Source organism: Geotrypetes seraphini, chromosome 3, assembly GCF_902459505.1.
Source record: "Geotrypetes seraphini chromosome 3, aGeoSer1.1, whole genome shotgun sequence".
Lineage (NCBI taxonomy): Eukaryota > Metazoa > Chordata > Amphibia > Gymnophiona > Dermophiidae > Geotrypetes > Geotrypetes seraphini.
The window spans coordinates 205,654,879-205,681,380 of NC_047086.1; the positions used below are offsets into that span (position 1 = coordinate 205,654,879).

The window sequence follows — 26,502 nt, forward strand, 5'->3', positions numbered from 1 at the left end:
TAACAACCGACCTCTGGGTCCTTACTATCATCAAGGACGGATACTCTCTTCATTTCCATCGGGTCCCTCCGGACCACCCTCCAAGAGAGTATCCTTCCAACTTGACTCAGACCGCCCTTCTTCTCCAGGAAGCTCAGGCTTTGCTCCGGCTTCGTGCTGTGGAGCCGGTCCCGACGGACCAACTGAATCAGGGGTTTTACTCCCGGTACTTCCTTGTTCCGAAGAAGACGGGCGACCTGCGACCCATTTTGGACCTCAGGGCCCTCAACAAATTCCTAATCAAGGAGAGGTTTCGCATGCTGACACTTGCTTCTCTCTACCCTCTCCTCGAGCAGAACGACTGGTTATGCTCTCTGGATCTCAAGGAGGCCTACACTCACAGTCCCATTCATCCGGCCTCCCGCAAGTTCCTCAGATTTCGGGTGGGACATCTACATCTGCAGTATCGAGTGCTTCCATTCGGCCTGTCCTCGTCTCCCAGAGTCTTCACGAAGTGTCTGGTGGTGGTGGCCGCTGCACTCCGGACCAGGGGTCTTCAGGTATTTCCATACCTCGACGACTGGCTCATCAAGGCACCGTCAGCTCCAAAGGTCATTTCGGCGACCTTGACCACGATCTGCTTCCTGCAGAGCCTAGGCTTCGAGATCAATTTTCCCAAATCTCATCTGCAACCTACCCAGTCCCTTCCCTTCATCGGGGCGGTACTGGACACCATTCAGCTTCGAGCATTCCTTCCTCCTCAGCGCATGGATGTTCTTCTTCGTCTCTGCCAGTCTGTATCTTCTCGCCATTCCATCTCAGCGAGACCCATGATGGTCCTCCTGGGCCACATGGCCTCTACAGTTCATGTGACACCCTTTGCCATCTCAGAATTCCTCAGTGGACCCTAGCTTCTCAATGGACTCAAATGTCAGACCCGTTGACTCGACACATCATAGTCATTCCTGCTCTTCGGCAGTCTCTACTTTGGTGGATGACCTCTTCGAATCTATCCAGAGGTTTGCTGTTTCACACTCCTCCTCATCAGAAGGTTCTCACAACCGATTCCTCGGCCTATGCCTGGGGGGCTCATCTGGATGGGCTTCGCACTCAGGGGTTCTGGACCGGTGCGGACCGACTCCATCAAATCAATCTTCTGGAGTTCAGAGCCATCTTCAATGCTCTTCAAGCTTTTCAACATCTGCTTCACGACATGGTGGTCCTCATTCGCACCGACAATCAGGTCGCCATATATTATGTCAACAAGCAAGGGGGCACGGGTTCGGCCTCCCTCTGCCAGGAAGGTCTCAGAGTCTGGGATTGGGCGGTTCGCCACAACACCTTCCTCAAAGCTGTCAACATTCAGGGGAGGGACAATGTCTTGGCGGACAAACTGAGTCGTCTTCTCCAGCCTCACGAATGGACACTCCAAGCCCCTTCATCAGATCTTTGCTCAGTGGGGAACGCCTCAGATATACCTCTTTGCGGCTCCCCACAATTTCAAGCTGCCTCAGTTTTGCTCCAGGATCTACGCTCCTCATCGCCTCGAGGCAGATGCTTTTCTGCTGGATTGGGGGAATCGCTTTCTGTATGCGTTTCCGCCATTCCCTCTCATTCAAAAGACTCTAGTCAAACTGAAGTCCGAACATGCCACCATGATTCTGATAGCTCCTCGGTGGCCCAGGCAACCTTGGTTCTCCCTTCTACTTCAACTCAGCAGCAGGGAACCGTACCTACTTCCAGTGTTTCCTTCACTGCTTACTCAGCATCAGGGGTCTCTGCTTCATCCCAACCTGCAGTCTCTCCACCTGACAGCTTGGTTCCTCTCAACGTAACTCTGCACCAGTTTTCCCAGGCGGTGAGGGATGTCTTGGAGGCTTCCAGGAAGCCTGCTACTCGTCAATGCTACTCCCAAAAATGGACTAGATTTTCTTCATGGTGTATTTCCAATTCTAAGGAGCCTCAGCGAGCCTCCCTATCCTCTGTTTTGGACTATCTTTTACATCTGTCTCAGTCTGGTCTCAAGTCGACATCTATACGAGTCCACCTGAGTGCTATTGCGGCTTTCCATCAGCCTCTACAAGGGAAACCTCTCTCTTCTCATCCTGTGGTTTCAAGATTTATGAAAGGACTTTTTCATGTCAATCCTCCTCTCAAACCGCCTCCAGTGGTTTGGGATCTAAATGTTGTCCTTTCTCAGCTTATGAAACCTCCTTTTGAGCCTCTGAGCAAGGCTCCACTAAAGTTTCTCACTTGGAAAGTGGTTTTTCTGGTGGCCCTCACATCTGCTCGCAGGGTCAGTGAGCTTCAGGCCTTGGTGGCGGACCCACCTTTCACAGTATTCCATCATGACAAGGTGGTCCTCCGCACTCACCCGAAATTCCTGCCTAAAGTGGTCTCTGAATTTCACCTCAACCAATCCATTGTGCTTCCAGTGTTCTTTCCAAAGCCTCATTCTCATCCTGGAGAATCAGCTCTTCACACTCTGGACTGTAAACGTGCTTTGGCTTTCTACTTGGATCGCACCAAACCACACAGAACTGCTTCTCAACTTTTCGTCTCTTTTGATCCAAACAAGTTGGGATGACCTGTATCGAAGCGCACCATCTCCAACTGGATGGCGGCTTGTATCTCTTTCTGCTATACCCAGGCTGGATTACCCCTTCCCTGTAAGGTCATAGCACATAGGGTCAGAGCAATGGCAGCCTCTGTAGCCTTCCTCAGATCGACACCGATTGAGGAAATTTGTAGGGCTGCCACTTGGTCCTCGGTTCATACGTTCACCTCTCATTATTGTCTGGATACTTTCTCCAGACGGGATGGGCAGTTTGGCCAAACTGTGTTACAAAATTTGTTCTCCTAAGTTGCCAACTCTCCCTCCATCCCATTGAGGTTAGCTTGGAGGTCACCCACTAGTGAGAATACCTGCCTGCTTGTCCTGGGATAAAGCAATGTTACTTACCGTAACAGTTGTTATCCAGGGACAGCAGGCAGCTATTCTCACGTCCCACCCACCTCCCCTGGGTTGGCTTCTCTGCTAGCTACCTGAACTGAGGAGACACGCCCGGAGCATCGGGCGGGAAGGCACTGGCGCATGCGCGGTGCGGGCATCTCAAAACTTCTGAGTTTCTTCAAGCAAGACATGCTTGCAAGATGTCCGTATCGGGGCTCTGTCGGATGACATCACCCACTAGTGAGAATAGCTGCCTGCTGTCCCTGGATAACAACTGTTACGTAAGTAAGATTGCTTTTTCTACATATATGGAAATTCATTAAAGTAATGAAATTGCATGAACAAATGGATTTAATTAATATAACCATCTCACCATTACACCAAAAATTAATATTTAAACATTTTGTCCTAAATCTACTTATAATTCATAACTAAATGACATATTAATGAGCTCACTGTATGTGTTCCTATGACACAGTCAATCTTCCTAGCATCCTCAATCTAATCCTCCTAATAATACTGAACTACAACTTCTCCTTAGGACTCCACAGCTCTCTCACATTTGAATATGAAAGATAATAAAGCATATGGAAGAAATAAATCCCATTATCAATAAGTAAATGGTAACGTTCACAATGACTAGCTTTCTCTCATTTTCCCTGTCTCTGTAGTGCAGGTGATGTGCCTTCCTCTGTAAAAGATCAGTATGTGCCTCTTGCTTCTGGGTCAGATTCCACGCTGCCTCCCATCGCTGCTACCGATGCTACACCTCCGTTAAGACTTTGGGATAATTCACTTGAGGAAAACTGGAGCAAATCAGAGGTTCTCCCACTAAATGGATATTGTACAAAAAGATTATTTGATACATTTCCTTTTCTTTGGAAGGAAGAGGGTATAAAGTATTTAGGTATTTGGATAAAAAATACCCTGGAAGAAACTATGAAAGTAAATGAAAAATCTTTATTGCTGAAGGTCACAGAAATGTGTGAGCATTGGACCCCATTACATCTATCTTGGTGGAGGAGAGAAACAGTTAAGATGATGATTCTGCCTGTGGTTTGTTACCAAATGGGAATGTTACCGTTGTTTTTTCAGGAGTCCTTTTATAAGAAATTAAATAGTATTCTGACAAAATTTATTTGGCTGGGGAAAGCAGCAAGAATTGCCATGGTATCTCTACAAAAACCAATTGAAGAGGGTGGGGTAAATTTTCCCAATTTTTATAAGTGCCATCAAGCCTATATTATGCGTCAGGGTATGTACTTGGTCCTCCCTGAGCTCATGGAAAATCTCCCAGACTGGTTATGGTTGGAAGGCAACTCATGTCTCCACTGCGATTAGGTTACGTTCTAAGTATCAAGTTTCCTAGATTGTACAAGGACAATAGAATTTTATTAGACACATGGCAAACTTTAAAATTTGTTAATAATTTAACAACTATTCCAATCCATAAATCCACATGTCAGTCCTTCTGGCTGAACTCCAAGATTCAAATTGGCAGGTTTAAGGTCATCTGGAAACACTGGATGAAGGCAGGTATACGTACTTTGGATGATGTTATATCAGATGGTAAGCTGCTTGACTTTTCACAATTGCAACACAAATTTGGTCTTAACAAATCACAAAATTATAGATGGTTGCAATTGAAGCACGCCATTCAGAAAGGGTTCCCTGAATGGAAAAATCTAACTAATCAGCAAGGTTTGCCGGTCTTGTCTTTTCAGGTGGACTTCCTGGGACACCAGGCCACTCAGTGGTATAAATTAATATCTGGATTTCTAAATAAGAAACCAAAGACTGGTCTGCGTGACATTTGGAGCATTGAGATAAAGCATCAAATTACTGCATCTCAATGGCCACGAATTTGGGCTTGGAGGATGAGATGTACAGTGTCAGCATCTATGAGACAAACTTGGTTTTTTTTGTTGCATAGAGCAGTCTGGACCCCAGTTCATTTACAGAAATTAGATAGCTCTAAGTCTAATAGATGTTGGCACTGTCATCTCAAAGCTGGGACATTAGATCATTTACTATTATTATTTTTTTTTGTTATTAAATTCAATCATTTTAAACAGTTACACTTGAAGACAAGAAACCATCAATAAAAATTAAATCATTGGAAATATCTTTCACTTTGTACTGTTAATTAGTCCACTATAACAAGGGATGAGCTATAAGAAAAATCGGTATAATTATAATTCTTAAATCATTCTTAGGCAAACAGAAGGATGAACCTGAATCACACCTAGGCCACTTATTTCAAGCCTTCCTCTTGCAAGTTAATCGGGTTATCAGCAGTAATCACCTCGTTAGCAAAAATAAATCTTGACAATTGTGAAGATTCAAAAAATATATATCTAGTTCCTTGGAAATTAATTAAACATTTACAAGGAAATCTAAGTACAAATGTTGCCCCCAATTTTAACACCTGGGGACGAAGAATCAAGAATTGTTTCCTCTTTTTTGGGGTTACTCTGGATACGTCTGGATACATTCTAATTTTACATTTCATAAATTCTTTATCTTTAAATTTGAAAAATATTTTCAGAAACCACTCCCTGTCAGATTCTAATGCTAGTTGTACAAAAAGTGTAGCCACTGATATCTGATCAGAATCTGATCTTTCTAAAATATTAGTCAAATCTAACATATCTAAAGTCCCTTCAGCAAGAGCCTGTTGTTCTTCAGCTATTTTCTTCTTTCCAGTTGGAAGAAAGTAAATTCTAACTACCGGTGGGTAGGAGGTTTGTGGTATTTTCAAAACTTCAGTGAGATACCTTTTGAACAAGTCAAGTAGTGAAACCATTATCAATTTAGGAAAATTAATTAACCTCAAATTTTTTCTTCTTGACACATTCTCCAGCATCTCAAGTTTAAAGTTAATATTTCCATTATCTTTCATTAATAGCTGATTTTGCACTGTCAAAGTATCTAAATTCTGTCTATGGTGCAGAGATTCTGCTTCCATTTTAAACACTCTTTGATATAATTGTGTGGTCTCCAATAGTAATCCAGAAGTATGAAGTCAAATTCTGCATCTGAGTTCCCAATGAGGATTGCAATTCGGAAATAGTTTCCCAAATTGAGTTCAAGTCTATTACTGGTGACTTTTTCAAAGGAGCTATTGGAAAGGGTTTAATTCGCACAGTACCTGCAGAATGCTGTTCTAAAGATTGACTCTGCCAGTCCCCTGCCAAACTCGCAATCTCAAGCAGTGGCAGTTGTGTTCCTCCGACGGTTAGAACACGCTGAACAGCCTGATCTTCCCCTTCCTCGCTGTCCTCCGGGTTTGCCGCCTCACTTGCCTCACTCATCGCACTCGGCGACGAACATGGGCGTGGCTGAACTGGCGTGCTATGCTCCTCTGGGGAGAAGCTGACCGCCTCAAAGGAAGCGCTAGAGTTCCCCGACGAACTCCCACCTCCAGCCAAGGTTCTCTCCTCCGGTGCATCGCCCAGGCGCCGCTCGACGAAATAATCCATCAGACCAGGTAAAGTTGCTCCTGACACGGGCTCCGAAGGAAAAACCCTAGTCTTTGATTTTCATTTCACCATCAATAATTCCAAAGATCCGACGGCGTTCCACTGAGCTCCTTCAGGACGCCATCTTAGTTAGGCTCCTCCATCCCGATCATTTACTATTCTATTGTCCATTGATACTTAGTTTTTAGAAATCCATTTGGAGCCAAGTAAATAATCTACTGGAAAATCCGGTGGCATTATCATATGACACTGTATTGTTTGGTATGTCCATGAGATCCAAGAGTCAAATATCTTCTAATAATAATAAACTTTTGCTCATCATGACAGGAGTTGCCATACAGCAAATTATGAAAAATTGGGATCGGCTTAATTATAATTTTTGGTGGAATTTGTTATGCCAAATCTTTAAAATGGAACGGGTAATAGCTATACAGCAGGGGCATTTTAAGAGATTTAGGGATGTTTGGGAGCCATTAACAAAATATTGTACAGAATGAATATTATTTTCTTCCTTTGTTCATACACGTCCAGGGTGGGGGAGGGGGGGAGAGAATAGTTTATGATATCTTATGCTTAAGAACAATTGTTGGGTATAAAGGAGGTGATATTTGATGTGAGTTAGAATTTGATGGTAAATGAAGTGATGTTAAAGGATATAATGATTGTATCTTATGTTACACTTGTTGAAAGTTTTAAAAATGAATAAAGATTTTTTTTTTTTTTTTTTTTTTAAAGCTGCTTTTCACAGTGGCAGAACTGTTGGAAGAAGTGTGTGGTAACCCAAGGGGACTACTTTGAAGGAGATTAGTATAAGATTATTGTATCTGAATAAGAGTATTTTTTTATGAATAAAGGTCTGATACTTTTAGAACAGCCTTCATATATCAGCACCTAAGTTTTTGATGCCTACCAGTGCCTAAAGGCACCACCAGGTGCAATTCTACAAACGGCATTTAACTTTGAATGGCGTGTGGTAGGTGCCATTTTCCTAGGCGTAGTTTATAGAATCAAACCCTAAATGTCCAGACTGAGGCCATTATTTTAGAAGAGCAGGTTTGCACATGTCGGGTCTGAGGGAGAATCCGGATGGCTCTGGCAAGGTGAAGCCACCACCTGCACAACCATGGCCTTCACACTAACTTGCCAGCTACCTGTTCGCTAATGGATGTCAAGTAGGTGGGATGGCACATAGGTAAATCACCAGGGTGAAAGTCTGTCACTCAGCATAAGAACCCCTCTCCTCCTGCCCCCACCCCCCAAAAAAAAGAGCTAGTGCCTGTTTTGCTTATACTCCAGCAGTGCTACTCTAGAACACTATGGGGCAATTCTGTAACAAGATACCTAAAATTAGGCATCTGGAGGACATGTGGTAGGACACACGTAAATATTATCACCTATTGTATAGAGCAGCGTTTTTCAACCGCTGTTCCGCGGCACACTAGTGTGCCGCGAGATGTTGCCTGGTGTGCCGTACGGTCAGGGCCGCCATCAGGGCAGTACCACCAGTCTAGGGAGAGGGGCGGTCCGCCCCACGTGGACAGGAGAGAGCTGGACGGGGGACCCGCGCAGTTCAATACATCTCGAGCCGCGAGGCTCGTCTTCTGTTCCTGCCTGCCCTGCAGCTAACATATAGCCGATCGCAAGCGTTCCCCGATGTCAGCGCTGACGTCGGAGGGAGGGCTTAAGCAAAGCCTGCCCTCCGACGTCAGCGCTGACGTCGGAGAATACTTCCGTTCGGCTATTTGTGCGCGGCAGGGCAGGCAGGAAGCAGAAGAAAAGCCTTGCGGCTTGAGCTTCGTTTTGCTGAGAAAGTTGCAAAGATGGGCTGGGAGGCAAACACGGAACACAAAAGGGGGGAGGGAGTGCGTTTTGGACACAAGGCATGAACTTGGGAGAGAGGAAGGGAGGGAAAAAGATGCTGAGGTGGGGGAGGGAATGGGTTTTTGGACACAGAAGAAATGGACTTGGGAGAGAGGAAGGGAGGGAAAGAGATGCTGAGGTGGGGGAGGGAATGCGTTTTTGGACACAGAAGAAATGGACTTGGGAGAGAGGAAGGGAGGGAATGAGTGTTTGGACACAGAAGGCATGGACTTTGGAGAGAGGAAGGGAGGGAAAGAGATGGTTGTGTACACGGGGAATAGAAGAAAGGAGAATTTTTGGTCATAGGGAGGGAGTGAGGTACAGATAGTGGCATACCAGGGTGGGGGGGGGGGGGCGGTCTGCCCCACCCCGGGTTTACGTCCCAAGGGGGTGCACAGCTGGCCACCCTCCAGTGTTGTCCCTAGGCCGGCAAACTGCGGCTCTTTAGCCACTTGAGTGCCACCGCCGCCAACGGTGTTGTTGGCGGTGGCAGCATTATAAAATACTTTCTTTGTGTTTATTTGATTCCTATTCAAGAGAATTACTTTATATATAGTCAATATAGGCACAGAGTTAAATTTTTTAACATTTTCTAATGGTGGTGTGCCTCGTGATTTTTTTCATGAAACAAGTGTGCCTTTGCCCAAAAAAGGTTGAAAAACACTGGTATAGAGCACCAAGAACACCTAATTGATACATGAATTAACAAAAGGGCAAAGTTTGTCTTCCATCGTCACCTAAAGTGCCACCTAGAACCCAAACTACACCAAGCCCCTCCCCCCACACCCAAAATACATTATGTTGACTTAATGTACTTTAGAGGCATATTCTAGGGATAGGCACAATACATTACACATGGATACAGACACCAGTATTGCATGACCAGGTATAAAGATTTGAGGATGCATATTCAGAGTGCCTCTGTGCTCGAACAGCAAATTTGTGTGCATGGCCTATCCATCGACAGTTTGGAGTCTCTGTACAGATTCTGCTACTCACAATGCTGGCAGGGCAGTGGTTACACATTTGGCTTTGATGTCAAGTGTAAGTCTCCCTGCAGCAACTATGGCTATGTTAAAAAGGACATTTTAGGGCTCTATCATGAGATCAGAGATAAAGCATGGGCAATAGATGATTGCCCACTGTCTGCCTATGCAAGCACTTTGAGGAAGCATGTATCAGTGTAAGGTCTATGGATATAGATATTTGACAGAGCGGATATGCGGTTGCTAGAAGGCATTAAACAGGTGGGGGTCTGTTTCCATCTATGTGCTGTAAGAGTGTGATGGAGAGTAGGAATAAGGCTGTGTGACATCATGTCTTCTTTGATGTGGTTATGTGTGTAGTTTCAACATTAAGCCGTTCCTTTTCCCTGCTGCATACAGTGTACTATTTGTGGACATGGGGTGAATACCAGTGGGGGTCTATAGGTTAGCTGCATGGTATAGCTATTCATCTTGAGTGTCACCCCCATACATGGCGTCAAAAGGTGCAGCCCTGTGACATGGGACCTCACGTGGCTAGACATGCTCTGTTAGGAGTCACTGCAATGGTTGTAGCATTTGGAACCTTATGGACTGACTGCATGAATGAGGCATGCATGCACTTACGGGAGCCACTGTACACTGCATCAGACGCAGGAGGATTTGCAGCACTAAGTTGCTCCCAAGATGATACCTCAGCATCTCAGACACCATGAACAGAGCCACCTGCTATAGTCACATCTGTGTGACATGAGCAACAGCCATTTGGTTGTGGTGATGTAACCACACATGTTATCTATCTTGCACAGGAGCTAGATGACATGAAATTTCTTTGTTTTTTTTTTTTTTGGAAAGCCATCTCCCAGTTGAAAGCAGATGTAGATGGTCCACACCCAAGGCATGGCAATGGGTTACAGTGGTGGTAGATGCTGCTCCTGCTAGGCCTCTTTTTTGTGTGTTAGCGTCACTGTTGCTATGCCACACAAGAACTTGTTTCACCCTCCACTATTTAAAAAGGCTACATACTTGTATATATAGTGTTCCCCTGGTCATTTGTGGTTCATGGTCCCGATCATTTGTGGTATTCTCCGACTGGAACTTCCTGTGCTAAAGTCGGGCTTCACCAATCAGGAGCTGCATGTCAAAGCAGCTCCTGATTGGAGAAGCCTGACTTTAGTGCAGGAAGAGGTGGTTGGAGCATACCGCGAGTGATTTCCTTCACTGGCCGGCGCTCCAGCTGCCCTCTCCTGCCTCCCCAGGCGAAAAACTGTATTCCTTGAATGGAACCCCCGCAAATATCGAGGGAGTACTGTAATGCAACAGCAGGATTTATGTAGTTGTCATGTGAGATATGCTGCCTTGGGTGGCTGTTTGTACCACATTAAAGTTCTGTAGAATAGCATCCAGTGGCGCAGCCATTATGTGACACCCCTGTGTGTATGTGAGACATGATACGAGTCCTATCTTGAAATGGAATAAATTATTGGTGCAGATAGCTAGACCTGATATAAGAACCTAAGAGCTGCCACACTAAGACAGACCACAGGTCCATCAAGCCCACAGGTCCATCAAGTCCATCTTGTTTCTAATAGTGGCCATCCCAGGTCACAAGTACCTGGCATGCAGCAGGGCTTCTGGGACAATATATATGCTCTGGCCCTCATTGTGACCTAATTGGAGGAAGTGAAGGTAGAACTACGATCCCTCCCTAAGGCTGTTTTACAGTGTAGAGCCCACAGCTCTGCCCCTCCTGATCCATATTCCAGAGTTTTGGGACATGTCCTCATTGTACAGACACACTTTGTTTTTTTCATTTGCATCTCTTGTCCATGTGTCAGTCCTGTCATTTGCTTGATTTGGAGCATGGTCTGGTGTTGACTCTGTTGCTGTCTGGGTCCACACACACACAACATTCCCCCACACCACATATATTCTATATATAGATGATAAAAACAGTCCTGAGGGCTCCCTACTAAAAGCTAACATATGTGCATGGTTAAAAGCAGAGTCACTAACCAACCTGAAAAGGCAAAACACAGTAACTGTAGAGAATATAAATATGAAAAAAGTCCACAAACCTCCCTGATTTCTTTGAATAAAGCCCCATGATGTTAATTCTTGACCAAAACTAATATAATAATAATAATAATTTATTTCTTATATACCGCGGTTTACAATAAAGATACATTTGACAGTACATGGGATAGAAACGGTTTACAATAAAGATACATTTAGTCAGTACATGGATGCAAGTGGTTTACATTAAAGATTCATTTTGTCAGTACATGGGATACAAGTGGGTACTGTGTTTTGGCTTAACATTTTTCCCATTGCATGGTACGGTTTAATATTAAGACTGGTATAGAGAGGGCTCATTCAAAAGTAAAGGGTCTACAATTAAAAAAAAAACAAAAAAAAAAAAACTAACTTTGTTCAGATGGGAGATTATGTCAAGGAATTGTTATCTGGAGGGAATGTCTGGAAGGAGTGGACATGCAGAGGGCAAAACTGAAAGGAGTTATTGTAAAGGCGACAACCCTTTTTGTGAGGCAAGTAAAGAAAAGTAAGGAAAAGAAGGCCACTTTGGTTCTCAAAAGTAGTAGCTGTGAAGGTAAGGAATAAGAGTTTAGCTAGTTCATACAAAAGATCGCAGAAAGAGGAAGATAGGCAAAAATATCTGGAAAAGTTAAGAGAGTCTATCAAGTAGTCAGGAAAGCAAAGATACAAATGGAATAAAAAAATAGCTGACATGGTAAACCGGGAATACAAGACTTTTTTTTAGATATATCAGTGATAGGAAGAAGTGCAAAAGTGGCATTGTAAGACTCAAAAGTGAAGGGGAGGAATATGTAGAAGCTAATAAAGAAAAGGCTGAATTGCTTAACAAATATTTCTGTTCTGTGTTCATGGCTGAAGCGCCGAGAGCGGGACTGCAGAAGACAAATGTGAATAGGGATGGAGGCGTGGTAGCCCCTGATTGATTTTCAGAGGGTTGAGTTCGTGAGGAGCTAGCTAAATTAAAGGTAGACAAAGCGATGAGGCTGGATGGTGTATATCTGAAGGAACTTAGGGAAGTTCTGGTAGTTCCGGTGACTGACCTTTTCAATGCTTCTCTAGAATTGGGAGTGGTACCGGAGGACTGGAGAAGGGCGAATGTGGTCCCTCTATACAAAAGTGAAAGTAAGGAAAAAGTAGGGAATTACAGAGCAGTAAGTCTGACTTCTGTGGTAAGCAAATTAATGGAAATGCTTTTAAAACAGAGAATGGTGAAGTTTCTGGAATTCAGTGGATTACAGGACCAGAAGCAACATGGATTCACTAGAGATAGGTCTTGTCAGACAAATCTGATCAATTTCTTTGACTGAGTGACCAGAGAATTGGGTAGAGGGAGTGTGCTAGATGTGGTGTATTTGGATTTTAGCAAAGCCTTTGATAGTGTTCTATACACCGATGTCTAATAAATAAACTGAGTGCCCTCAGGGATAGGTGCCAAAGTGATGGGCTGGGTCAAGAACTGGTTGAGTGGAAGATGACAAAGGGTAGTGATCAATGGAGATCGCTCTGAGAAAAGACTCTTATTACTGTTTGTTTGGACTTACCTTCTTTAAGCCTACAGGAGTTGCTGTGAAACCTGGACCTTCATGCAAGGACTTACCAGTTTGAATTTTGTTTGCCACATTGTCTGTGCTGAGCACAAGCAGGACAAAAGCATTGAAATCTTTGTTGGGAGCTTGGAAGAAAAGCTGACTGAGTTTGCCTTTTTTTGTGTTTGTGAAACTGAATCTTGATGCAATTCTGAATTTTGCACTTTATGAACTATGTTTTATTTTTCCTCTATTTTGATATTTTTCCTGAATGCACTGTTTGATGGCTGTCTGAAAAGCCACCTATCTTTTTGAGTTGGATTTATCTTATAATAAAACTTAAGTTTTGTTTCACTCTATGAACTTTGTTAAAGTGGATGTTTTTGCACTGAACTGCTTGGTATCCTGAAAGCTGGTGCGCCCTCTAGAGGTACCCAGCAAAACTGTCACTTGTTGCCCAAAAAAGCCTTTGTCTTAGGGTACTTGTGACAAGACGAAACCTCTTGTCTGTTCTCTTAGGCTTCCAAGGCAGGCATCATGATTGTTGCAGTTGTCTGGGTCTCGATGCATCAGGGTAGGTAGAACTGACGTTTCAGCCATAATGCTGTGGTTTTCTTCAGAGTGTGAATAAAGCTACAGCATGATGGCTGAAACATCAGTTCTACCACCCGGACGCGGCGAGACCCAGACAAGTGCAATAATCAAACCTTTGCCTGTTCATCCCTTAGTAGCCAGGTTCATGAAAAGACTTTACCACACCAAATCACCTATTAGGTTTCCACCTATTGCGTAGGATTTTAATGTGGTACTATCTACTCTTATGAAGTCTCCTTTAGAGCCACTCACAACTTACTTTCTCAAACTTCTTACTTGAAAAATTGTTTTACTGACAGCCATCACATCTGTACACTGTGAGTGAACTTCAAGAACTTGTCTATAATCATTTCCACACAAGATTCTATCACAACAGAGTAATGCTCCAAATTCATCTAAAATAACTACCCAAGGTCATCTCTGAATTCCATCTGTTTTCTTTCCAAAGCTACATGTCCATCTTGGAGAAGCAGCTCTTTACACCTTGGCTGCAACATGTTCTGGCATACTATATCGACTAGATTAAATCTCATAATGGATCCTCCAAGCTTTTTGTGGCTTTTGACCCTAACAGACTCAGAGTTCCTGTCACCAAGAGAACCATCTCTACTTGGCTGAAGGACTGTATCTCCTTTGTGTATACTCAAGTTGGGCTGATGCTGCACCATGTAACAGCATACAATATCTGAGCTATGGCTGCCTCAGTAGCTCATTTCTATTCCACCTTTGTTGAGGACATCTGCAGAGTAGCTAGTTGGTTCTCAATCCATACCTTCACCTCTTACTATTGTTTAGAGCAAACCTGCAGGAGAGACAGTTAGTTTGGACCAAGCAGTTTTGAAGAATCTTTTTACTTCCCAAGCGCTAACTTTCCCTCCAATCCTTTTATGTTTTGCCAGAATCATATTTATATATCCATTATCCTCATTCAGAGTCATGATCCTTGCAGCTTGGGAGTCCCATATGTGAGAATATTATGCCTGCTTGTCCTCGGAGAAAGCAAAGATACTTAACTGTAGCAGATGTTCTCTGAGAATAGCAGGCATATATTCTTAACAACCTGCCCACTTTCCCTTAGTTCAGTGGTAGGCAAACTCAGTAGTCAAAAGAGCCAAAGATCAGCAGTACAACGATTAAGATTTCTTTTAAGAGCCATACCTTGCGCCCGCTTGCACTACGATGGCTACATCATCCCAATTGACACCCCGCTTGCCCATACGTAATCGAAATCGATTCGTGGCAGAGCCTAGAGAATGACACAAGGAAAAAATTTGTCCCCGTCCCCGCAAACTATCTGAAGCCCATCCAAGCCTCAAATAGTTTTATACTGAACTTATTAAAGTATAAAAAGAAACAATATTGTGTACAATTATCAATTTATAAATCAGCGTCTTCTCCCCACTCTCTCTTCCCCATTTCCCTTCAGCGTCCTCAGCCCTTCTCTCCACTTCCCTTCAGCGCATGCACATAAAAACAAGCAAGCAATTTTATGTCATTTTCATTCTATTCATTCATAGAATTAAAGTCTAAATAAGTTTTCAAAGAGGTCAAAGCAGATGACTTTATGCAATGTCACCTCAGTAACAACTATACAAAAATAGACAAATATACCCCCTCCCTTTTTACTATAGCGGTTTTTAGCACAGAAAGCTGCGCTGAATGCCCTGCGTTGCTCTCGATGCTCATAGACTCCCTGCGCTAAAAACCGCTATTGCGATTTAGTAAAAGGAGGCTATAGTGCAAAATATAGACAGCAGATATAAATTCTCAAAATGGACACATTTTAATCACTAAATTGAAAATAAAATCATTTTTCCTGCCTTTGTTGTCTGACTGTGCATCCAATATTTCTTTCCTTCTTTCAGCCTGTATGTTTCCTCTCCTCCAGACCTCATTCCCTCCCCCAACTTTTTCTTTCTTTCACCCTGCCCCCTTCTTTCTTTTTGTATATCTGTCTTTCTCTCTCTCTCCGTGCCCCCTTTTGGTCTGTCTCCCTATCTTCCTCTCTCCATGCCCCCTTTCTGTCTGTCTCCCTGTCTTTCTGTCTCCTGTCTCCCTTCTTTCTTTCTTTCTCCATGCCCTCCCCCAAGCCACTGCCATTGGGGAACAGGCTGCCACCGCCTCCGGGGAACAGGCTGCCACCGCCACCGGGGAATAGGCTGCCGCCGCCGCCATCGGGGAACAGGCCATCGCTGAGTTCTGAGCTCTCCCTGCTTCCCTTCCCCATAAAGAGGATGCTGAAGCGCCGGGCTGACCACCCTTCACCACCCGACGTCAATTCTAACATCGGAGAGGAAGTTCAGAGACAGCCAGGCAGCGATTGGCTGGCCCACAACTTCCTCTCCGACGTCAGAATTGATGTCAGGTGGAGAAGGTTGGTCAGCCTGGCGCTTCAGCATCCTCTTTATGGGGAATGGAAGCAGGTTGGGTACCCCTGCTCTAGACAAACCCCGCACTCAAGTGGCTAAAGAGCCGCATGCAGCTCGCGAGCCGCGGTTTGCCGACCACTGCCCTAGTTGGCTTCTTAGCAGTGGCATAGTAAGGAGAACAGACTTCCCTGGGTGCCATCTTCATGGGAGGGAGGGAGGGCCTGGGGGGCTGGCACCAGTGCCTCTTCACCCCTCTCACACACCTCTTGAAATGTTCGCTGGTGCGATTAGCACCTTCCACTTGCTGCTTGTGCCAGACTTGGCTTCCTTCTGATGTCACTTCCTGGTTGCGGGGCCAGGACATGATGTCAAAAGGGAGCCAAGGCTGGCGCGAGCAGCAGGTGGAAGATGCTGATCAAGCTGATGAACATGTCGAGGTATGCGGGGAAGAGTCAATGGGGGCACTTAACAGCAGGGAAGAGGGGACGCACAACTCGTTGATGCCAAGTGCCACAGCCTCGAGCACCAACCTTCTTCACCATGACACTGCTTCTTAGCTATTTTTACTAAACTGATGATCCCACGAGCTTATGTCAGGCTGGAAGACACTGACACATGCGCCATATGGGCACTGCCTAAAAATTTAAAAATGACAGTGCCGGGTTCTGTGGATGACATTACCCACATCTGAAAATATATGTCTGCTTTTCAAGTGGTTGTCTTTGGCTGCTGAACTTAGCTGGCGCACTGCTGAATATTTGCAGTGACCTAGCCGGTCACCAACCAATCTGGAGACCGGGATATTTAGCATGAGATAGCTGGCTATTCCCCGCTGAATGTCAACAGATAGCAGGCTATGTGGTTCCAGTGGTTTGTCAGTATCTCCTTGTGGTCCAAGGAAGGAAACTTTGTTAACCTTAGCATTGACCTTCAGAATATGTTTGTAACAGCGCTGCTTGTGTGGCATTAGGCTATGCAGTGATCAAAAGAAAAACCCAGACCTTTGTACATTTTTGCACTATATGGTGGGTGTATGAGGAGATTCACATTTCCTTGTGCTGTATTTGACATCTAGCAAGGTCTCTGTTTGGAAGGAAAGATCTAAGCTTAAAAATGAAATGGCCAGAAGTTATGGTAAAAGCAGATAGCGTAGCTGGTTTTAAGAAAGATTTGGACAAATTCCTGGAGGAAAAGTCCATAGTCTGTTATTAAGACATTGGGGAAGTGTCTGCTTGCCCTGGATCGGTAGCATGGAATATTGCTACTCTTTGGGTTTTGATCAGGTACTAGTGACCTAGATTGGCTACCATGAGAATGGGCTACTGGGCATGATGGACCATTGGTCTGACCCAGTTAGGCTATTCTTATGTTATGTTCGCATCTGTAGGGGCCTTTGTTTTCACTTCTTATTTTAATGTATTTTTTCTGGGAACTTATCAATGTTTTTTATAATGGGAACAAAAATGGAAGAGAATTAATGTGTGTGGCATGGGGGGAGGGGTAAATAATTTCTTCAGCTAAATAATTCAATCCACCTCAACCAGACATAGAACTCACGCACCATTCACACACCCTCCAACCAAAAACGTCAAAAGAAAAAAACAGTTCGACCACCTCCTAGCCATTCGAGCTGCAACACTTGACCCCCAACTCTACAACCTATTGACCTCGACCACAGACTACAAAACCTTCAAAAAAGAAATAAAAACCCTTCTATTCAAAAAACACATAAAACCAAACTAACACAATCAGAACTATCCCAAGCATCACCTGCAACTACTCCATATGTACTTCTGATGTCATGACAATTCAGACATAATTTATGTTATGTTATGTTTGGAATAATGGTTACATATATGAGGTTCAATAAAAGAAAATTTTCACTGCCTGTTTCTATTCTGACCATTTATTCCGATTCATGGTCATTACAAAAAATATTTTTTACATGGGGGGGGGTGTCAAAAAATGATGGGTCCCGGGTGCCACATACCCTAGGTACGCCACTGAATGGAGATACTTTCTTTGATATTGTAGTTCCTTTCTAACTTTAATTTTAATTATTTTATTGTTAAACAGCTTTGATCTGTGTGCCAGCAAAGGCCATATATCAAGTACAAATAAACTAAATTATTGTGGAAATGCTGGGCTCTTTTGTTAATTTTGATATTTACATTGTTCTAACATACTTCACGTTACTGCAGAGTGTATCTAAGTGCTGTTTTGTCTTGTGCCTGAGGCACAAAGAGATGAAGTGCTTGATTTTGTAAGCTTTTACCCATAGACATAGGATGATAGAATAAAAGTCAGTATATCATGCCCAAAGTGACCTGCGTGAAATCAAATGATAATGACAAAAAGTGGAATTTGAACTCTGGTCCCATAAGAGCATACCCTAGGTCCATCAAGTCCGGCGATCTGCACACGCGGAGGCCCTGGCATAGTATTGGTCCCCATATCACTCCAAGCTTCTCATAAGAGATGCGTATCTAGCTTACCTTTACCTATGTCACCTTAAGCCACTCATAAGGAGGTGTACATCTAACTTACCCTTAAACCCTAGAACGGTGGATTCCGCAATTACCTCTTCTGGGAGGGCATTCCAGGTTTCTACCACTCGTTGCGTGAAGCAGAACTTCTTGATATTTGTCCTGAACCTATCTCCCCTTAGCTTTAGTCCATGTCCTCTTGTCCTTGTCATATTGGACATTGTAAATAGTTTTTTATCCTGCTCTATTTGGTCAATTCCTTTAAGTATTTTGAAAGTCTCGATCATATCCCCTCGCAGTCTCTTCTTCTCAAGGGAGAACAATCCCAGTCTCTTAAGTCGTTCCTCATATTCCAAGTTCTCCATGCCCTTTATTAGCTTCGTTGCTCGTCTCTGCACCCTCTCGAGTACTTTTAAATTCTTCTTTAGGTATGGAGACCAATATTGGACGCAGTATTCCAAGTGTGGTCTGACCATCGCTCTATAAAGCGATAGTATTCCCTTCTTTATCATGCCTAGCATTCTATTCGCGTTCTTCGTTGCCGCCGCACATTATGCCGACAGCTTCAGGGTCCTATCCATTAATACGCCCAGGTCCCTTTCCTGTTCAGTTTTTTCCAGAGTTGCACCTGACATACTGTACTTGTGTTCCTTATTTTTTCTGCCTAAGTGCATGACTTTGCATTTTTCCACATTAAACTTCATCTACCATTTATCTGCCCAATTTTCCAATCGGCTCAAGTCGCTCTGGAGTTCTCGCTGTCCTTCCTGCGATTTGATTCCCGGCATAGTTTTGTGTCATCTGCGAACTTGATGATCTCACTAGATGTTCCATCTTCCAGGTCATTTATGAAGATATTAAATAAGATGGACCCAAGTACCGAGCCCTGGGGCACACTGCTAGTCACAGTCTCCCAGTCCCATTAGTATAATCACCGGGTCACTCCAGGTTTAGCAGGAACACAATCAGTGATGTGTTAGTAAATGTTTAACGGACTGTCTTCTTATGTGTAAATATTTTTTATCAATTTTCCAACAAATTGCAAGAAAAATATGCAAAAGTATTCATCAAAATCCTGTGCTGCGCCTTGTGACCCTGGACAAGTCACTCAATCTTCCATTGCCCCAGGTACTTTAGAACAGTGTTTTTCAACCTTTTTACACCTATGGACCGGCAGAAATAAAAAAATTATTCTGTGGACCGGCATCGGTCCATGGACCGGCGGTTGAAGAACACTGGGCTAAGTCGTGGGTCAGACCCCGCCCATCTATACCCAATCTCCACCCCAGACCCCACCCCCATAATAGTACTAATTGCACCTTGCATGTCCTCATCTGGAAGCCTTCCTTCTGACGTTGCAACGTCAGAGAGAAGGCTTCCGGTTCAGGCGCAGGATGCCCGTAGGAGCCACTGCCCGTGGCTTTGTGCACTGAATCAGTTAGGAAGAGGGAGCTGGCTCGAAAATAACGCCGCATCGATCGCACCGTGGACCAGCGGTTGAAGAACACTGTTTTGGCCCTGATGCACCTGCTGGCCCTGTGGACCGGCAGGAAATTTCTGTGGACCGGCACTGGTCCATGAACTGGTGGTTGAAGAACACTGCTTTAGAACATAAGAATAGTCTTACTGGGTTAGACCAATGGTCCATCAAGCCAATTCTCATGGTGGCCAATTCAGGTTACTAGTATCTGTCCAAAACCCAAGGAGTAGCAACATTCCATGCTACCGATTCAGGGCAGGCGGTGGCTTCCCCCATGACTTTCTCAATAACAGACTATGGACTTTTCCTCCAGGAAATTGTCCAAACCTTTCTTAAAACCAGCTACGCTAGCCGCTCTTTCCACAACCTCTGGCAACGTGTTCCAGAGCATAACTATTTTCTGAGTGAATAAAATTTCCTCCCATTGGTTTTAAAAGTATTTCTGTGTAACTTCATCGAGTATCCCCTAGGCTTTATAATTTTTGACGGAGTGAAAAATCGATCCACTTGTACCCGTTCTACTCCACTCAGGATTTTGTAGACTTCAATCATATCTCCCCTCGGCCGTCTCTTTTCCAAGCTGAAGAGCCCTAACCTTTTTAGTCTTTCCTCATACAAGAGCCCACCAAGACAGATAGGGAAAATGCTTGAGTACCCAATTATAAACCACCTAGATAACTTTGATAGGCAGTATATAAATATATAAATACATAAAATAAATAAACTGCAGTTGGAGTAAGAATGGGAAGGGAGCAGTGGGTGGAAAAGTGGGTGCATCTTATGGAGCGAATACTTTTTTTTTTTTTTTAAACACCTCCCTCCCGTCCCTGGTACCTTTTTTTAAATGCCGGTTGTCCAGCACAGTCTTGCCAGGAGCTTTCCGCGCTCCTGCTGGAAAGCTGCCTCCTTTCTTGCTGCCATAAGGCAGGAGTGTGAGCTTTATGCTTCCTGCCTGGTCCCGCACCGCTCCGTGAATGGCTGCCGTCAGTTCTCGCAATTCTGTTAAATCCTTCATGAATGAAATTCTCCATTTGACTGTTTACACTTACTAGCTGCATATTTGCATGTTTATGTAGAACTTGCATCATTGGCTGGTCTTGGTTGGTATGTCACCTGCTAATGTTGCATTTTTCTCCCCTCCTGTAAAGCTGAACTATTTTTAGCTATTTATTGGAGCGCTGGGTGGATGAAAATAGATACATGCAACTAATAGGAAAGCATTTGCAGGAGTTTCAAAAAGCCTGTACTCAGACCTAGGAAATAACATTTAGGGGAACTTGTGTGAGAGAGGTGGATGGGATGAATGTCATAAACTGCAGTAGAGGAAGGGAGTTTATTGCAGAAAGCAGATGCTGCAAAAATGGCAACACTTGGATAGTAAAATTATCATCATCATTAAAGAGTGGGAACAGTTAGCAATTTTGCACAGGCTAGAGTTCCAAGAATCCTAAAAATAAATTACTTACATAATTTTACTTCTACACTCACCCCTGCCCTGCTGCTGCTAGATGCATTTGGGGAAAAAAATAAATTTTTAAAAAATTCTTTTTAATCTGGCTTACAGGATGTCGAACGTTTGAGCTCCGCTTTACCTGGTGACAAATCATGGATCCTGGGGCTCTGCCGCAGCAAGACCCCTCCCTTACAGTCAATGAACAGGTATCTTGATTTTATGACATTGTTCTGTGTTACCGTACGCCTGCATGGTCTCTCTTCATATCTCTTACCATTTATCTATTATCAAGAAACTTGCCTTTTTTTAAGCATAGATTCCTATAATGTGTGTATATGTACTGTACAGTATGGTGCTCATTTTCAAAGGAGATTGTCCATAAAAGCCCATCTGCCAAAAACATCCAAACTGCGATTTTCAAAAGGTAGAATTTGGATGTCCTACACCGCAATACATCTGACTACCAAAGGGACATGGTTTGGGTGTGTTTAGGGGGGTACTAGGGAGGGCCAAAAATTAAGACATCCAACAGGAGGTAAAAAAAAGAAGGGCTTTCTAAGTTAGACCTGTCTGTTTCATCACGTCCAGGGTATGAAAAGGTGCCCTAACTGAGTAGCTGACCACTGGAGTGATTAAGACATGACCCCTCCATAATCCACCAGTGGTTACTGTCCTCTCTCATCCCTGAAAGTGACACCAGAAAGAGAAACTAGGCTCCCTGACAACATCAGGTATTGTGGCCATTCTGAACAGCAGCAAGCAGGTCTAAAGGGTGGTATAGTAGTCACCAGTTGAATATTGGGTGGTGGGGGAGGGGGGCAGGGTGAGTATCTAGATGCTGCTGTAGAATAAGCGCTCCCAGCTCAGTACATTATTTTCTCTTCAGTTTATTTCTCAGTATTTTTTTCTTACTCTCTTTATCTGTTACCAAGTAAAATTGCCGTATATTAACCTCTCAATGTTGGCTATTGTATGTGAATGTAGTAGGCTAATTGCACGGCACCAAGTAATTTTCAGTTATGTAGTACTTTGACAAATATACAAAGGTACAGAGAAGGGTGATGAAAATGATAATATGAGGAGAGGCTAAAGTAGCTAGGGCTCCCTCCACATCCATGGCTTTCAGCATCTTCTCAGCCTGAGGGTTTGCAACCTCCAACTCCATAGGTTCAGTCTCTTCCCTCACCCATGGTTTACCCCACCCCTCTATTTCCCCTTCTCTAGCCAACCAAAGTCTCAGTCTTTGCCCCAAGGGTCCCTCCTTCCTTTGATTGATAACTCTAATCCCCAAAAAGCAGGATGCCTCCTCCTTGGGGCTTATTCTTGGTCTGCTGTGGGGTCTGTCTTGGGTATCCCTACAATACATGTGTATGTGAGGTTTGATCTTACTAAAAACAAGAATCTAATATAATAAAAGGCTACTCGCGCATGCGCACTTCCATCTGCGTGTTCCGTTTTCCGTGCGCTGTAGGGCACTGCAGGTAGGAGTGCGCATGCGCCAGAACCCCCACCCCTGAGGCGGATGTCGGCCGCGGCAGCTGTTGGCTGCGGCTGTCGGCCGCGGTGGCTGTCGGCGGCGGCTGTCGGCCGCAGCGGCTGCAGGCTGCGGAGGACAAGAGCTACAGTAAATGTAAGGGTTCTGCCAAAAGAATTAAGTGCCAACTTCTAAGACCTCAAACCCGAGACTCACAGGATAAAACTAAAAAAAAGGGAGACACAATCCCACCACGTGTTAGCTTGAATAGAAACCTCCAACACCTGCCCCAAAAATGCCAAACAACTTAGCCAGAGATTAATTCTACAAAAAGTATTATGTTTAGAAGAATGATAAGTGAAGTCCTTAAGATCTGGATGTAACACATGCTACAGAATGACCAATCCCTATTGATTCAAAAAACTATGCAACTTAACCCAATCAGCCTGTCCATTACTTACCGCCTGGGCACATGCACACACACAGGGAAGTGGTGGAAGAGAAATGGTGCTGCATAGGAAGCAGGGAGAGAGACAGATAGATAGAAGGAAAAAAGAAAGCCACAGGGGCAGGGAGAGACACAGAAAGACAGACAAACAAAGGGGGCCAGGGAGAGAGACAGACAGCAGGAGGGAGAGAGAGAGAGAGAGAGAGAAATAAAGACACACAGACATATATTCTAGCACCCGTTAATGTAACGGGCTAAAATACTAGTCAACTTATATAAGTGTATCAAGCCTACAGGAAATGTTTATTACTGGTAAGACAGGCCAGATACTAAAGACAAGAATCCACATGTACAGGTTTAAGATCAACCCCATATTATTTGGGGGGGGGGGGGAATAGTTATCCATTAATGTCTATAAGTTTAATGTGCATTTCATGTAATATTATGTACATTGAAATTGTTTGTTTGCACAATGGTAGTTTGGAAATTTAATAAAGATTTAAAAAAAAAAAAAAATCAACCCTCACAGGAAAGACCAAGGTGTCACCATCCTGGGGGAACACTTTTTGGAAATGCTTGATTGCTTTGTTGAGATCCCCTACAGTTTAAAAAACTTTTTGAACCTCATATAAGAGATTTGAATTAGATTATTAGTAACATATGCGGTTAAAAAAAAAAAGTCCTAAAGTTATAATTTGAGTGGGTAACTCCGGTTCTCGAGGGCTGGAATCCAGGTGGGTTTTCAGGATTTCCCCAATAAATATGCATTGAAAGCAGTGCATGCAAATAGATCTCATGCATATTTATTGGGGAAATCCTGAAAACCTGACTAGATTCCAGCCCTCGAGGACCGGAGTTGCCCACCCCTGCTCTAAGGGATGGCTCAAGAGTCTTGAAGTGTTTCCTTTCCAATATAAACAATCTGGCTGATATTCAGCACTGTTTGGCCAGTCAGAATGGGTTGTTTTACTTTTTGGTGGTGGGGGACTAGTCTGTTATTGATGGAATTGCATTTCTGATTTATGGTTTTAATTGATTTTATTGTAAACAGTTTGGTTTGCTTCAGTAATAAAATGATATAAATTTAGGTAAACTGTAAACTCCTGGCCGGCCAAATAGCTTATAGCCAGTTATCTCCCACTGAATATCCTGTTTTCCAGAATGGCCAGTGACTGGCTATGCTGCATGACATAGCTGGTCGCCACCAATGTTCAGCAGCTGGCTGGCTAAGACTAACAGCTAGATAGACCTGCTTAAGAAGCAATTTTATCTTTGGCCTCTAGGCCTTAGCTGGTCAGCTGCTGAATATTGGCTTGGCTGGCTAAGTCTGCAGCAATGAACCTTGACTCAGATATGGCCCTGGAATTAAATATCTGGTGTTGCCATGGACCGCAGGAGCTAGGTTGCCTCACATGGTCTCAATATTGGGTCAAGTGTTTTTCTTCACCACTTAAATTTATATTATTCTTATTATGGAAGACTTTGAAAAATAGTAGATATATTTTGTTAGATCAACTTTAGGAGGAAGTTATCAATGTTGGCTACTGTTAAGTTGGGTTATTTTACCACAAATCAAGTTATTTTAGCATAGGCTCTCATTGCCTAAAATTGCATAGCCTGACTTATGAGAGCAATCCACATTGATAACTTTCCTTCTTAGTCTTTCCAAAGTGCCACAATTGTGTTACAGCCCCAGCAGCCTCCGTCGCATAACCTGAAATTCTTAAAACTATCCTTGTTGGGTCCCTCGAGAAAGTCCTGGACTTATTGAGTTTCCTTATGATTTTTATAAAAATTAATTTGCCGTGAAACTTTCACACAGTTTTTGTGATCTTATAATTATTTTAGCTTCCTCCAGTAATTTAACAGATGCTGTAATTATCCCCATACACAAAAGGAGTGAAGATGACTCAGACTTCAGCTCTTACAGGCTCCTTTTCCTCATACTTGCTGACATAAAAGATTTTGCAAAGATTTCATGATTACACTTAGAAAATATTCCCCTTCTTGTAGCTGCCAATCAAATAGGCTTTTGTAAAATTAAGTTTTTTCTATAAGCTCATCAAAAGATTCTTCAGATGGAAAATTCCAGAACACTGTTAATATTGTTTGTCTTTCAGATATACAGGGAAATAATAGAAAGATTTTTCATGGATAAATATATATCAGAATGTTTTTATTGGTCATAAGCATGAATACATAGATAGCCAACAAGTGAAAGGCCTGTATGGCAATAGCAAAATACTTGCCCACGTTTAGAAATTAGCATCCTCTTCCCCTTCAAACAAACAAACAAAAAAAAGTGGAGGTATCGTACACAACACTGGCATTACACAGCAACTCTTTCTTTCCAGTGTATGGTGAAGTGGTTAGAGATTGAATAGTGGCTCGTGGACTGTAGGGGGCGATAGCTGTGGTACATTAATGGAATCGACAGTGCAGGACATGATGGTGCAGCATTTTGTGGAGTTTTTCTACTAAAGCGCCTGCTTTTCGTATGGTTCTGGGTAACTCTAGTTAGATATAAGCACATGTGTTAGTTAAGGCCACGCACAATAGAAGCGTACGAAAAGTTGGTGAATAAAAATCTGAATATGGATGTAGCCAAGGCCAGAAAAACACACTACAGATTAATATTAAGGAAAAGCATAATAATATTCTTTTTATGTACTTCGCTATTAAGCCAGACCATAGAGGAAATCAGGATATACATGATACATAGAAAGATATTAGGAACTCCATCTTGAGGTAGTGACTTCATTTCGTGTTAGTGATTTTCTTTGTCTGTCTTTTTGTTCAGGGTTTTCCCACCTTGAGCTTCATGGGTCTAATTGATACCAGATGGGTATACTGGGCATAGAAGAAAAGCTTTCTTGCATTAAATATGAATGAAATATATGGTGTGGATCTATGGATGAAAGGGGCCCCGAATGAATGATGTATATATGAAAGATATGTGAAAGAATGGTGTGTACTTAATTTCCAATATTTTATATATTTTAAAGATGCAAGAAACTCTTAAGGAGAAATCCTGAGGCAACATCTGGAAATAGTTAAGTTAGAATCAGAGACGCTGTACTAGTCTCTAGCATAGGAAGGGATCTCAGTTTTCTGAGTCTGTGTGTTAGTGAAATTTGAAACTGTCAGTTTTTGCAAAGCTCAGAGCAGGAGGGGGAATATCCCTCCTCCTTTCTATGGTGCTAACAGGGACAAGAACTTTTCAGCAGGTTGCCTTTTACACAGACGAACTGTCTGAAATAAGTTTTGAGAGTGACAAAAAGAATATTGGATATGTAGTAAAATGTTTATGTATATTCAGAAATGAATGTAAACAAAAATATGATTTCTGGAACTTTT

At 43.3% G+C, this 26,502-nt stretch overlaps 1 protein-coding gene across 5 annotated transcripts in view; it reads left to right on the top strand.

The window, feature by feature from the left end:
- Positions 1-26,502, top strand: part of POU6F1 (POU class 6 homeobox 1) — a 243,556-nt gene that overhangs the window by 36,612 nt on the left and 180,442 nt on the right. For all 5 annotated transcript variants that reach the window (XM_033939750.1, XM_033939751.1, XM_033939749.1 and 2 more), the window contains one exon: positions 21,335-21,429. In XM_033939750.1, coding sequence (XP_033795641.1) covers positions 21,376-21,429 — 54 coding nt within the window. In that variant the 5' untranslated portion in view covers positions 21,335-21,375. The remainder of the gene's footprint in view (positions 1-21,334; positions 21,430-26,502) is intronic.